Source organism: Heterocephalus glaber, unplaced genomic scaffold, assembly GCF_053883595.1.
Source record: "Heterocephalus glaber isolate CG9 unplaced genomic scaffold, H.glaber_assembly_v1.0 deba00000281, whole genome shotgun sequence".
NCBI lineage: Eukaryota > Metazoa > Chordata > Mammalia > Rodentia > Bathyergidae > Heterocephalus > Heterocephalus glaber.
Genome location: NW_028258139.1, coordinates 30,941,320 through 30,956,695, shown reverse-complemented (window position 1 = coordinate 30,956,695; position 15,376 = coordinate 30,941,320). Strand labels below are relative to the sequence as shown.

The 15,376-nt window shown below is 37.4% G+C and overlaps 1 protein-coding gene across 8 annotated transcripts in view; it reads right to left on the bottom strand.

Moving 5' to 3' along the window:
• Positions 1-15,376, bottom strand: part of Atad2 (ATPase family AAA domain containing 2) — a 73,028-nt gene that overhangs the window by 29,315 nt on the left and 28,337 nt on the right. For 7 of the 8 annotated variants that reach the window (XM_087184362.1, XM_087184363.1, XM_013069618.3 and 4 more), the window contains 5 exons: positions 12,729-12,833; positions 9,968-10,076; positions 9,247-9,362; positions 8,202-8,376; positions 1,203-1,291 (listed from right to left, as the gene is read on the bottom strand). In XM_087184362.1, coding sequence (XP_087040488.1) covers positions 1,203-1,291; positions 8,202-8,376; positions 9,247-9,362; positions 9,968-10,076; positions 12,729-12,833 — 594 coding nt within the window. Of the gene's footprint in view, positions 1-1,202; positions 1,292-8,201; positions 8,377-9,246; positions 9,363-9,967; positions 10,077-12,548; positions 12,608-12,728; positions 12,834-15,376 lie in introns of all 8 variants that reach the window. The other variant, XM_087184374.1, reaches the window with a different exon arrangement.

The window sequence follows — 15,376 nt, the reverse complement described above, 5'->3', positions numbered from 1 at the left end:
TTATGTTTTTGGCACAATTCTTCTGAGCTAATTTCTAGGAAAAGTGACTCAATGCAATATCTACGAATGGTTGATAACGACATACAATCATATGTAACAGTTTATGATCACTAACAGAATATGGCACAGATAAAACTATTTACTACTGTACTTGATATTTCAATTTACTCAATAAATGAAGTAATCTTTCATCAAGTAAAGAAAGTTATTAGGCTACAGTAAATACTGTTCAAGATTAGACAAGTCAAAACCTACCTAATCACATTATTGTCTTATTCATCCGCTTTATCTACAATATGAAACAATACTGCCATATATGAAGGCATGCAATCATATGCTTTAGAGTCAAATAATTCATGGGACCATTTGAAAAAAACTCTGAAAAATTAAAGACAAAGTGGGACTACAGGTAATTTAGATACAAGATGGGACAGTGGCTCTAGGAAAAGTGTTCCCTTGGTAAGTATCTAATCATGGGGAAAAGGTGCAGTTTTTCCATCCTTATGTAAAAAGGCTAAGCTAGGAACAGTGGCACATGCCGCTAACACTGCCCACCAGGAGGCTGGGGTATGAGGACTCTAAAGACAGCCTGCCAACTTAGCAAGGCCCTGTGTCAAAAAAAAAAAAAAAAAGGACAGGGATGTAGTTCAGTGGTAGAGCACTTGGCTAACATGTGAGGCCCTGGGTTCAAGCCCCATAGGCGAGTAGGGGTGGTGCTGCTAGCATTAGAATCTTAAACAAGTAAATAATACCTTAAGACATATTTTGATTGACCCGGGCAAGATCTTCAAAACACATTAGTTGGAAGCATTTAAGGTATTTAAAATTCAATACAAAACCTGAGCAAGATCTGATTCTCAAGTCTCAGTTCACACAGAAGTGAGCAGGATGAAGTTAATGATGGCTGGCCATGCACTGTGCAAGGACACTAGGCCACATTCCCCTCCAAAGCCCTCCTCTGAACACTGCTCACTTCACTTATCTCAATGGCCTGGGGACACCTGTTTGCATCAGGAGTTAAATCTTCTGTAACCAAGATTTAAAAGCTGTGTTTGGAATACCCTGACTCAAAATATTTACCCTTTCTTTTTATATGATGTACTAGGGTTCTGGTAATTTGCTTGCACAGTTTGTTTCACAATGTAACATTCCCTCACATAACACTGACTCGGCTCAAATATAGGAAAAGGTAGAAGTATTACCTGTGAATCTGGTCTTGCCTGCTTGACCGTACTGGAGCCAGACCATCAATCTCATCAAAGAAAATAATGGATGGGCGCATCTGATAGGCCTAAAAGCAGGTCCAGTGGTCATTCACATGTTAACATAAAAAGCTTCAATTATGTAAATCCAGTATTACCATTTTCAAACTTGCTCCAGAATGTGATTTACAAATATGCATACACACCATTTCAAACTATTCAAAACTGCTTACTAGTACTAATTTGTAAACTTAAAATACTCATGACTTATAAAACTGTAAATTCTAAGAACTATGTCTTATGGACTCAAAGCTGCAACAACATATTCAACTGCAAACATTCAAAGGACACACTCTGCTGGTTATATATCTGAGATTTCATACAGCTATAGTTACTGGGACACACACACTACACCTACTGAAGGCTAACTACGAAGACAAAGAAGATAATGCCAGTTTTCTTCCATGTCAGGATGGAAAAACATTATAAAGAGAACTTCAGAGAATTCCAGAGATTTATAAGCATGTACACTGTAAGTTTCAGAAGAGCAAAATGTATTCTCTCACAATGTGCTGTCAATACAAAGCCACTGTAGGGCAGACTGATCCCCGACTCCCCATTGAGACATAATGCACTACTACTGCCACTCTAAGTACAAGACTAGGTAATGAGACCTACGACTCCAAAGAATGCAGACTAAATTATTTCCTTCTCTTCTAACTTTAAAACGGTGAACTATAAATCAGTGTTATCTTGACATAGAAAATAATATAGAAAAATTATGGTTTTGGTGCAATTGAGTTAATTTTTTAAAAATAATTTTTATTTTATCCCATTCCCCCCCAAACCCTGTCCCCTATGTACAAAAGTTTTGTTTCCATTTTTTTCCTGCTATTTTCATGTCCCTTCTTTCCTTTTCTCTCTCCTTCCTCCCCTGTTCCCTTTTGCATTTGGACACTTTTTTCCCATTTCCAACATCCATTATACATTTCAGTCCTATTGCCACTTTCAGTTTCTCACACCCTTCTGAGTTAATTTTTTTCCCCCTTAAATTCTTTCATTGGTACATTTTAGGTATATTCATTGACATTTATCATTGGGTACTTGTGCCTGTACATGATGTACCCCAGTTCTTATTTTTTCCCCATTCCCTGTCCTCCCTTCACCCTTCCCTATTTACAAACACTTTGTTTCCATTTTTTTCCTCTTATATTTTTTCTTTTTCCTTCTTTCTTATCCCCTTCCCCTCCCACTTCCCCTGTCCCTTTGGGCCTTTTCTTCCTATTTCAAATTATTAATATTTCATTTCAATCATTTTAATCCTTATTTACACTTTCGGTTTCTCACACCAGAGAAACTATTCGGTATTTACACGTGTGCCCTGTTTATTTCACTTAAGAGGATGACCTCAATATGCATCCATTTAGCTATAAATGACTCTAGTTTCTCATTCTTTATGGCTGAGTAGTACTCCATTTTATTAAAAAACCACATCTTCTTTACCCACTCTCCAGTCGATGGGCACTTGGGCTGTTTCCAGGCTTTAGCTATTATTACAAACTGTGCCGCTATAAACATGGGTGCACATATATCACTGTGGTATGATTCTTTTAATTCTTTTGGGAAGATACCCAGCAGGGGAATAGCTGGGTCAAATGGGACCTCCAGCCCTAGTTCTTTGAGGTATCTCCACACTGATTTCCATAATGGTTGCACCAGTCTACACTCCCACCAACAATGAAGGGTTCCTTTCTCCCCACAGCCCTGCCAACATTTGTTTTTGGTTGATTTCATGATAGCAGCCATTCTTTCTGGGGTGAGATGGAATCTCAGTGTTGTCATCATCTGCATCTCTCGAATGACCACTGATGTTGAACATTTTTTCGTATGTTTATTTGGTGCTTTTACTTCTTTGTCTGAGAAATGTCTGTTCATTTCAGATGCCCATTTTTGAACTGGGTCTATAAATTTGGGAGGTCTGATTTTTTAAAGTTCTTTATATAGTCTAGATAGTAGTCCTTTGTCTGAGGTAGAGCCGCTAAAATTTGTTTTCCTCCATTGTACATTGTCTCTTAGCTGTTGGTGGTTTCTCTTGCAGTGCAGAAGCTTTTTAATAAGATGAGATCCCAGTTGTTGATTCTTTGTGCTACTTCCCGTGCTACTGAGGTTGTGTTCATAGTCTTTTCCTATGCCAATGTCTTCGAGAGTTCTACCTAACTTATCCCCCAGCAAATTTAGTGTTTCTATTTTAATATTTAGATTTTTAATCCATTTCAATTTCAGTTTAGTGCATGGTGAGAGATATGGGTCTAGTTTTAATCTTTGGCAGGTTGAAACCTAGTTTTCCAGCACCATGTATTAAAGATGCTATCTTTCCTCCAGTGAGAAGAGTTGGCTCCTTTATCGAAGATGAGGTGGCTGAGTGTATCTGGAGTTGTTTCTGTATCTTCTAATCTATTCCACTGATCCTCAGGTCTGTTTCTTTGCCAGTACCATATTGTTTTTATCACAGTAGCTTTGGGCTGGGGATTTAGCTCAGTGGTTCCGGCGCCTGCCCTGCAAGTGCAAGGTCCTGAGTTCGATCCCCAGTACCAAAAAAAAAAAAAATCACAGTAGCTTTGTAGTATAGTTTCAAGTTGGGGACTGTGATACCCCCTGCCATGTCTCTGTTGCCTAGAATTGCTTTTGCTATTCTAGGTCTCTTCCAGTTCCAAATGAATTTTTGGATTGTTTTCTCTAGTTCTGTGAAGTATATTGTTGGAATTTCAATTGGCATTGCATTAAATCTATATAGTAGTTTTGGAAGTATGGCCATTTTCACTACATTGGTTCTCCCTACCGAGGAACAAGGGATGTCTTTCCATTTTCTTATATCCTCCTTGATCTCCTTTTTCAGACTGCTATAGTTTTCAGCGTAGAGTTCTTTTGCTTCCTTTGTTAGGTTGATACCTAGATATTTCATTTTTTGGGATGCTATTGTAAAAGGAATTGTTTCCCGAATTTCTCTCTCAGTGAGTCTATTTGTGTATACGAAGGCTATTATTTTTTGAGTGTTGACCTTGTATCCAGCTACTCTACTGAATCTGTCAATTAAGTCCAGAAGTCTTTTGTTAGAATTTTTTGGGTCTTCTATGTAAAGTATCATATCGTCAGCAAATAATGACAGTTTCACTTCTTCTTTTCCTATCTTTATTCCTTTCTCTTTCCTAATTGCTGTGGCTAATGTTTCCAGGGCTATATTGAATAGCAGTGGTGATAGTGGGCATCTTTGCCTCGTTCCTGATTGTAGCGAGAAAGTTTTCAGTTTTTGACCATTTAGTATGTCAGCTGTTGGTTTTTTATAGCCTTAATCAGGTTGAGATAGTTTATCATGAATGGGTGTTGGATTTTGTCAAATGCCTTTTCTGCATCTATTGAGATGACCATATCGGGTTTTGTCCTTGGCTCTGTTAATATAGTGTATTACATTTATTGATTTATGCATGTTGAACCATCCTTGCATTCCTGGGATAAATCCAACTTGGTCAGGGTGTATGATCTTCTTGATGACCTTCTGTATTGTTTGCCAGTATCTTGTTGAGGAATTTTGCATCTATGTTCATTAGGGAGGTTGGCGTGTAGTTCTCTTTTTTGGTTGGGTCTTTCCCTGGGTTTGGAATCAAAATAATACTTGCTTCCAGGAATTAATTTGCAAGTATTGCTTCCCTTTCAATTTCATTGACGAGTTTAAAGAGTAATGGCAATAATTCTTCTTTAAATGTCTTGTAGAATTCAGCAGTGAAGACATCAGGACCTGAGCTTTTCCTTGTTGGTACATTTTTAATTACATTTTCAATTTCACTCATTGTAATAGGGGTGTTTAGAATTTTTATATCTTTTCATTTAACTCTGGCAATTCATATGTATCTAGGAATCTGTCCATTTCTTCTGTGTTTTTCGTTTTTATTAGAGTACAGGTTCTCAAAGTAGGTACTGATGATCCTCTGGATTTCTGTTGACTTCACCTTTTTCATTCTTAATTGCCCTGCATTCTTAATTGGATTTGAACATTTTCTTGGGTACCAGGGATCGAACTCGGGTCCTTGTGCTTGCACAGCAGGTGGCGAAACCACTGAGCTAAATCCCTGGCCCTTCTTTCCTTTTTTTTGATCAGGTTGGCTAAAGATTTATTGATTTTATTTATTCTTTCAAAAAACCAATTCTTGGGTTGATTTTTTTTATCGTCTTAATCTCCATTGCATTGATTTTGGCTCGGATCTTTATAATTTCCTCTGTTGTACAAGCTTTGGGTTTGTCAGGCTCTTCTTCTAGGAGCTTGAGGTTCAGCATTGGGCTATTTGAGCTCTCCCTGTTTTCCTAAAATGGGCCTTCACTGCTATGAATTTCTCTCGTAGAACTGCTTTGTGTCCCATAGATTCCTGTATGTTGTACTGGCATTTATCATTTACTTGTAGAAACTGTCTAATTTCTTTTTTAATTTCCTCTGTGACCCACTGGTTGTTCAGGAGAATGTTACTCAATTTCCATGTGTTTGTGGGGGTTTGGGGATTTCTTATGCTATTGATCTCCAATTTTATTGAACTATGGTCTGATTATATACATGGGGTAACTTCAATTCTTTTACATTTACTTAAACATGTCCTATGAGCTAGCATGTGGTCTATTTTGGAGAATGACTCATGTGCAGCTGAAAAGAATGTGCATTCTGATTTTGTGGGTGGAACATTCTGTAAACATGTTAAGTCCACTTGATCAATAGGCTTGTGTCAGTTCTAGAATTTCATTATTGATTTTTTTGTCTGAATGATCTATTTGTGATAGCGAGGTACTGAGGTCCCCCACTACAATTGTGTTAGTGTTTATTTGGTTTTTTATGTCCATTAATATTTGTTTTGTATAGTTGGGGGCATTTGTATTTGGTGCATATATATTTACGACTGTCATCTTTTCCTCTTGGATTGCTCCCTTCACAAGGATGTAGTGACCCTCTTTGTCTCTCTTAATTAGTTTTGGTTTGAAATCTACTTTGTCTGCAAATAAGATTGCTACCCCTGCTTTTTTCCAGGTTCCTCCTGCATGGAGAACTGTTTTCCATCCTTTTACTTTCAGTCTATGAATTTCCTTTTGAGTTAGGTGTGTTTCTTGTATACAGCAGATTATTGGATTTTGCTTCTCAATCCATTCTGTCAGTCTATTTCTTTTGATTGGTGAATTGACATTAACACTGATGGTTATAATTGATAGATTTTGACTCATCCTTGTCATGATGTTTTACTATTGTTGGCTGATTTATTTATTTCCCCGCCTTCCCTTTAGTTTCTTGCCTTGCCTGGTGGCTTCGCTGTTGGGCTTCATGCAGTTGTGACCTTCATTGTCTTTTTCTAGGATATTGTTTAGAATTGTTTGGAGTTCTGGTTTGGTGTTCATGAAATTTCTCTGGTGTTCTTTGTTGTGTAAGTATCTAATTTCCCCATCAATTTTGAAAGATAATTTTGCAGGATACAACAGTCTAGGTTGGAAGTTATTTTCTTTTAGGGCTTGAAATACTTCACTCCAGGCTCTCCTTGATTTGAGGGTTTGTGTTGAGAAGTCTAACGTGATTCTGATGGGCTTTCCTTTGGGGGTGATTTGTGTTTTTTCTCTAAGTGCTTGTAGGATTTGTTCTTCTGTTGGGTTTCTGGGATCTTGACTATTGTATGTCTAGGTGTAGATTTTTTTTGATCATGGCTAGTTGGAGTTTTATATGCTTCACTTATCTGTATTTCAAATTCTCTACCTGTGTCTGGAAAGTTTTCTGCCATTACTTCTATGAACAGGTTTTTATGTCATTTGTACTTTCTCCCGCTTTTTTGTGGACTCCTATCAGTCTTAAGTTATTCTTCTTTGCATAATCTAGCAGATGCTGGATTGATTTCTCCTAGTCCCCTCCTATTTTCAAGAAATCTCTGTTTTTAGGGTCACTAACCATAATCCTGTCTTCTATATCTAATATTCTATCTTCACATTTGCTCTATCTGGTGCGAATATTTTCAATGGATTTTTTAATCTCCTGGATATCCATTTGAATCTGTTTCATTGATTCCATTTCTTTCCCATGTTGGATGATCATGGTTTCCACTTCTTTCTTATGCTGGGCATTCATGGCTTCCAGAATGGTTCTGAGCTCATCTATTTATCTGTTTCCGTTCTAGAGCCTCTAAGCATGTCTTTCACTCTGCTCACCATCTCTGTAGTTATCTGGGAGATTATTTCTGCGCTGAATTTTTCTAGAGCCTCATTCATCTGTTTCGTTACTTCCTGTGCTCACAGTTCAGGGTGTCCAGGCTGTTGATTATCAGACTTTTCCACCTCGTTTCCCTCAGAATTTGCCTTTGGTGGGTGGAAGTCTGGGTTTGTCCCTTGCTTAAATGTCTTCTCAGTTTTGCTTTGGGTACTGTCCTTGGTGTAATTCCTGGGTTGATACTTTGAAATTGCTTATTGTAAGTATCTTTGTTGCTTATATTTAGAACCCTTATGGAATGATTACTTCTCAGAGGTGTCTTCCAGATATATTTGGTCTTTAGGTTTTGAGTCTCTAATGGCGCGGAGGCTATCTCATTTTCATCATACCAGGAAGGACAACTGATTAGATCAATCACAACACATCAGCCCAAGTGATACAATCAGCAACACCATAGAATCAAGCACAGCTTAGAAAATGACAATTTGTGGTAGTTATTAATCTATCACCTTTAACTGTGTTAATTAAATCAAAATCAAGGACCTGCCCAACACATGTTTATAGTGAATAAACTCTTTAATATAGCAACTTTACCCTTTGGGATGGGGAGCTAGGAGTTGGGGAGCGAGGGATAGATAGGTAGAAGAATAGGGAAAGGTTAGAAAGTGTATTTACTTTCCTTTAAAACTAGTAACAACTGTCTTCTGAGTTAATTTCTATGAAATGGACTCAATGCAGTATCTACAGATTAGAGATTGAAATGAACTGTAGTCTCATACCTGATCAAATAGCAACCGAAGCTGTCTTTCAGACTCCCCAACCCATTTGCTCAGACAATCAGCACCTTTCCTCATGAAAAATGCTACTCTTTTATCTCCTTGACTGCACTCATTGGCAAGTGCTCTAGCAACCAGAGTTTTTCCAGTTCCAGGTGGGCCATAAAATAAACAACCTCTGTAAGACAATATGTTAAACACTTTAGCACTATATTAAAGAGTAGACTATTGAGACAAAAATTCGGAACTAATACCATGATTTACTTAGTGGATTAAAAAGTATAAAGCAATTGAAAAATAGTTATATTCCACACAGTACAATTTAAAACCTGGTAGTTGATATTGATACTGTAAAATTCATACAGAAGGTGTAAATAAAGCCTATTATTTGAAACATTGTCTTTTACTTGCCACATTCACATCACTTCAGCTTACAAATGCACTCATGCAACAAAATTGTGTAATTTGATTTTGATGGGGAAGTGCATATTTGTTTCTTTTTCTGGGGGTACTGGGGATTGAACTCAGGACCTTACACTTGCGAGGCAGGTGAGGTGTCACTGAGCTAAATCCCTGGCCCCTGAGTAAGTGTATATTGTAAGGTAGGAAAAACAACAGAAAATTTGAGGAGTTTGTTGTCTTTTTTAATTCACAAAATTACTTCAGGTACTTCCCACATGCTTATGTTATTAATCTTAATTTCTTAAATTATGTTTACTTCAAAATTTAAGAATGTTTAAATTGGTCTACAACATTACCTTTATAAGGAAAAGAAAAAGCTTACTAATTTAAAATCAGTGTCTCCATACTAGGTGATTCAGGGAGAAAAGTTGTATAAAGAAAAGGGAATTGGCTGGGGATTTAACTCAGTGGTGCCAAAAAAAAAAAAAAAAAAAAAAAAGAAAGAAAGAAATTAAGAAGAAAAAAAAAAGAAAAGGAAATTGAGCACTAGGATTTAAAAATGGGTTAATCAGTAAAGGTACATGAACCAGAAGCAGTAACATCATAGCACACACTATGGCTAAAATTAAAAATACAATTAAATTACCGTGGTGGTTGAATTTTGAATTTTTCAAAGACTTCTGGATAAAGTAATGGAAACACCACCATTTCTTTTAGAGCTGCAATATGATTGGACAGGCCACCGACACTATCAAATCGTATCTGGTCATGGAAAAGAACATTAACAATATTAGATTAAAAAAAAAATCTAGTTCTGAGATAGGGTCTTGCTATATAGTTTAGACTACCCTTAAACTCACTATTTAGCCCAGGATGGCCTTGAACTTGCAGCAATCCTTCTGCTTCAACCTTCCAAGTGCTGGGACAATAGGTGTGCATGCCCGGCCCAACAATATCACATTTTGATCAATATTAAAATGCTACCCTACCTCTAAGCTATACCAACCCATACATGGTAGTAGTCTCTTAGTTGTGCCCCAAAGACTCAAAAATAAAAAGTATACAAATATCAAAGTTTCTGATAAGAAAAAATCCCCTGCCTTTTTTCTTAAGAGTTCTCCAGTAGCAAATGAACACAGGGCCTTTGCACTGAGACACTCCTTTAGCCCTTCAAAAAGTTTGTAAAACTTTGAGACAGGGTCTCACTGGGTCAACCAGGGTGGACTTGAATTTGTGATTCTTCTGCCTCAGCCTCCCAGAGTGCTAGGAGTACAAATGTGTGCCAACACACCCAACTCATGGGTTTCAACTAAATAAAAATAAAGAATACTATAGTTCAATTATACATTTTAAAACAAAGTACTCACTGAAGAATCCAGTTGCATTGGATCCACATCAGCAAGGCTTGCTCCAATTTTCATTCTATCTTTATAGATTCCTCTTAACTCATCTTTCCGAAAATTTAATGGGAGGCACCTATTAAAAAGTTTAAATAACACACCCATCAACTCAACTTCCTCCCCAGATTCCATGTTAGAAATTATCATTTTTTAATAATCAAATGAAAGTATTCAGTCATTAAATCATAACACAAGTACATAAAGTAATTCATGGTGAATTCAGTGACAATATTCATTGCAATGGCTGTGTCTCATACAGATCATTTATCATTTGCCAGACACTCTTAATTTTAGGTACTATGTATTAAGTCATTAAATACTCACAACAGTCTCATGAGGTATGATTTTCCTCATTTTAGAGGAGCCGAGGCATAGAAAAGGGTAAGGAATTTGCCCAAGACCACCCAAGTAGCAAGAGCCAGGGCTAGGAATGAAAGCCACTCTGTCTCCAGCTCTGAACAATTCTCTCCACCTGATCACCTCTCAGCAAAACATTCCTCACTTGTCAGCAATCCTCTCAAGCAACAATGTATCACCAGTTTTCCAGAAGAGCTACACAGACTATGTTAGAGGAATACAACCCGAATGTCTAAGCAAAGAATTACTGGTGCAAATGAACACAAGTAAAGGCACACCACGCTGGCTTCACGTGGTAATTCTTTCTGGACTCAAACTACATGAGAAACTTGTTTATTTCATTTTTAGTTGATGCATTATATGTTTATGTGGTACACTGTGATGTTCTGATACATGTATACACTATGATGAAATCAGGGTATTCAGCAAATCCATCACCTACTACATTTATCACTTCTTTGTGGTGGAATGTTCAGAATCCTCCTTGCTTAGCTACCTTGAAAGGCTCAACAATATTGTTAACTAGTCATGGTACTCTGCAAGAAAGCAACACCAGGAGGAAATTTAAGAATGAAATTTAAGATTCACAAATTTTCAATTATAGCTTCTTAAAAGATATTTAATTGAGTAATATAAAATATATTCAATTCACATTTCCAAGAATAAAGAAAAAAAAAATCCACATAAGGCTGGGGATTTAGCTCAGTGGTTTCACCACCACTTGCCGCGCAAGCACAAGGACCCGAGATGGATCCCCAGCACCAAAAAAAAAAAAACAAAAACCAAAAAAAATTCCACATAGAGCTGGGTATTTAGCTCAGTGGCACTGCACCTCAAAAGAGCAAGGTCTTCAGTTGGATGCCCACTATGGAAAAAAAAATTCAAGTAGTCTAATTATAGAGCTTTTGGATGATTTAACTCATGGCTGTCTAATAGCACAAACTGCAAGTCACAAATGTAATTTTCCATTTTCTATCAGCCCAACTGAACAAAGAAAAACAAAAGTAATCTTAATATTTTATTTATCTTAATATATCCAAACTATTATCACTTCAACACATGACCTAGTATTTGAAAAAAACAGATTATTTGACATTTTTGGGGGTATTTTGTCTTTGAAATCTAAACGTGTATTTTATACAAAGACTGGCATTTTCTACCACATTTCAAGCGTCAACAGCATCATCTGGCTAGGCTGCCTAGCGTCTAATTGGCAGGGCAGATAGAACATGATAGACAAGTAGAGCTCAGGATACAAAGTTATAAAGTTGGTTGGGATGCTCCTTCAACTATCATGCTCCCACTGCTTGGCCAAGCATTATTTTTTACTCTGGAAGCATTGTATTGGAGTCCAAGCACTGCATTCTCATTCATCCACCTACACCTATAAAATTGTAGGGATAGATAGGATCCCCTAGGCAGGCTCAGAAAAGGGAGGGTCCCTTTAGAACTTGGAGCAAAAAAACCACCCCTGTGGTGTTCCAATAAGCAGTCTGCATACTGCTTTTGCAACATTGTCCACCCTAGCTCACAATACTGAACCAAACCCCTAACAAGAAGACGGACAAGCTACCCGGGGTGGGGAACCCACACCTCAGCCCCATAAATACAGGACTGCTGCCGGTGCTCAGCAGTTAGCCTGCTCTGGGGCCCACTCCTCATGGTGGCTTTGTACCTCTTTCTTCTTGCAGTAAACTTTCCTCTCGCTCTTTCTACACTTGAGAGAGACAAGCCCAGAAAAACCTGAGGGTGGCCTGGAGACCCCAGACCCATCCAGGGACACGAAATGTCCTTGACCTATCTGTTCATAAAATTATTGTGAAAAATCAAATGAGTTGATTACTATATGTGGACTTATGGAGTTATAAAAACAGCAAATCTTTCAATTTTGTTTGAGTTCCTCAGTAAGAATGCATTGTAAGAGGAAAAATATATTTGAAATGAAAAAATACTCCCTCACATCAGTGTTCCCCAAGCACCACTGTGGGCTACATAATGGTCTGACAGAAACCTTCACATGCTCTGACCTACTGTTTCAGCTGTAGATATTTCTAATAAGACAGTATTCTGCTTCGTATGTTAGCCTGTGATACAACTTCTTTATTAGCCAAGCTGTTTCCATTCCCAAATTATTCTATTTTCTTACCACTTTTTAAAAATAAGCTGGTATGCTGGGCATGGTGGCACATACCTGTAATCCCAGCACTTGGGAGGCTGAGGCAGGAGGATCGCCATGAGTTCAAGACCAGCCTGGAATACATAAGCGAGTTCAAGGCCAGCCTGAACCATATAAGGCCATGTAAGGAGACCCTGTCTCAAAAAACCTAACAATTAGCTGGTAGTTTATTTAAAAAGTCAATATGGCACTCACCTATTGATAGCTCTGTTACGGCTCCTTTTCCTTCGCCTCTCAAAGTGCTGTTCATCTTCAGAGGAGGAAGAAGTAGAGTCACTACTGTGGATTGCATGCCTTCGTCTAAGAGGAAAATTGAAATCATGGATAAGGGAGGGCAAGGAAAAGAAGAGGGCAGAACATAAGCATGAAAAATACCTAATGATCCAAAAAGGTTTATCATGAGATTAATACATTTGTACAATTGCTGAAGTAAGCTTTGCTAGTTCAATCTTTTAAAAGTAATGAACTTAAATACCTGAGAGGAAAGGGGAAAAAAGATGGAAGGGCTGTGGTACAGCTATTTAATGTTCATTAAGATAAGGGATTATCCATGCAAAGCGTTTTCTTAGTTTTGGTATCAATCAGTTATTCTCAAAAAGAAGGGCAAACTGGGTATTACTGGCTTATACCTGTAATCCCAGCACTCCACAAGGCTGAGGCAGGAAGATTACAAGTTCAAGCCCATCTGCGCAACTTCACGAGACCCAGTCTCAAAATAAAACATAAAAAAGCACTGGGGATATAGCTCAGAGGGAAGGTCCTGGGTTCATCTCCAGTATGAAAATAAGGGAAGGAAGGGGATAGAGTACTATAAGTTTTGGGATTGTAATCTGCATTGTCAACCAACTCTGAAAAGATGAGATTAAAAAAAATATATATGTATATATATGCAAAAGAGTATCAGTTAAAGTTTAAAAAATGCTGTTAGTGCTCTGGGTGCAACTCAGTGGAAGAACACCTGCCTACCATGCACCAGGCCCTAAAAATAAAAATGCTAGGAAATAGTAAGAAAAATAAGATGTACATTATGTACAGTGTATCATCAACCATATATTCACAACTCTGTCATTTTACAACTTTGTAAATGTGGATGAGTTATATACCCATAGTAGTTTTCTTACAATAAAAGCTAAAAAAAAAAACCCCCAAATTCTTAGACTGGTTGATAATATTAAATAAGATGCCAAGCGCTGTAACTACTCACCCAAAAATGTCATAATCACTTCTATCAAAGCACTCACAGATAAACAAAGAATCTGGCTGGCAAAACTTTAATCATTCTATTGGCTCAGAGTCTATTCCTGAGTCAGAGCATAGTCATGGTAAGCATACAGGACAAGGCTCATGATCTACTATCCATATAATGTAGGGCCAGAATTTTCTATCAGAAACACTCTCCAAACCTGTTCTCCTACCTCATTCAGCACCAGCTATCATGATCTAAAGTGGTACAAGGTAATTTATGGTCTCCGTTTGTCCTATTTTCCTATGATTATTCATGTTTTACTACAGGATTATTAATACACTTTAGAATTACTAGTTTATTTGAATATGCAGTACTGACTCAAACAACTGGTGATTTTTTTTTTTTTTGGTACCAGGGATTGAACTTAGGACCTTGTGCTTGCGAGGCCGGTGGCGGAACCGCTGAGCTAAATCCTTGGCCCTGGTGATTTTAATGTTACCTAAAAAGAGAAAAAATAATTCTCCACTTGTCCACATACCCAAGACCACTTGTATGATCTTTAAATAAAATTATCTAGTTATAGGGCTGGGGATTTAGCTCAGTGGTTTCGCTGCCTGCTGTGCAAGTGCAAGGACCCAAGTTTGATCCCCAGTGCCAAAAAAAAAAAAAAAAATTACCTAGTATAAGCCTGCAATTTTAAAAGAATAAACTTGCTTATTATAATCATTACTATCACTACAAAGCATCCACATAATTAAGACAAATTTCATAATAATAAAACTAACATTTACTGAATCTTCCTGTACCTGCTTAAGATATTATCCCAATCTTAATTAAAATTTCAGGCAAGTAAATTTTTAGTGGGCTCATTTTACAGTCAGGGCCAACATGGCTTACAAGTTAAAAACTTGCTCCAAATACCAGCCATAGTCACTAAGGGTGTCAGAATTCAAACCTACATCTGTGTATCCTAAAAATCCACACTGAATACATTACTACCCATTTCCAGTTATTTCACAAGCCAATAAGGTTATAAGCAAACAATAACAAAACCGTATGTACCCACATAAGATTTCCAATATTTGACTTAGGCAGAAATTTTAAATACCAAAGTACAGCTATGCCAGACACTGTTTTAAAAAGCTTTTACATGCGTTAGCAAATTCTCACATACTATGAAACAGATGTTATTATCCCTATTATATAGATTAAAGAAATAAAAAAAGAATAGAGGCTAAGGAACTTGTCAAAGGCCACTAATAAATGACAGGGCTTAGCTCTCAACCTAGACAGTCTTACTCATGGGACCAGGTTCTTCGTGATTATTCTATACTGCAAAAGGTCATTATTTCAATGTAAAAAAGATTTTCAACACCTATATCCACATCTGCTCATTTTCCCACCATTTTACTAAAAACCAATGAAAAAACCTGGCATCAGCTGGTGTGGTGGCACACGTTTATAATCTCAGTAACCTGGGAAGCTGAGGATGTAGATCAGTGCAAAGTGGACTGGGACATTAACCCTGACCTGAGCTTTAAACCACTTGCCACTTTCCATTCTTTAATAAGGGATACTGAGTACTGTGGATACTGGTAAAACAAGTGCGCTATTATGCTACCCTATTCAAAGGGTCTAGGTTTGTTCCAGAAACTAC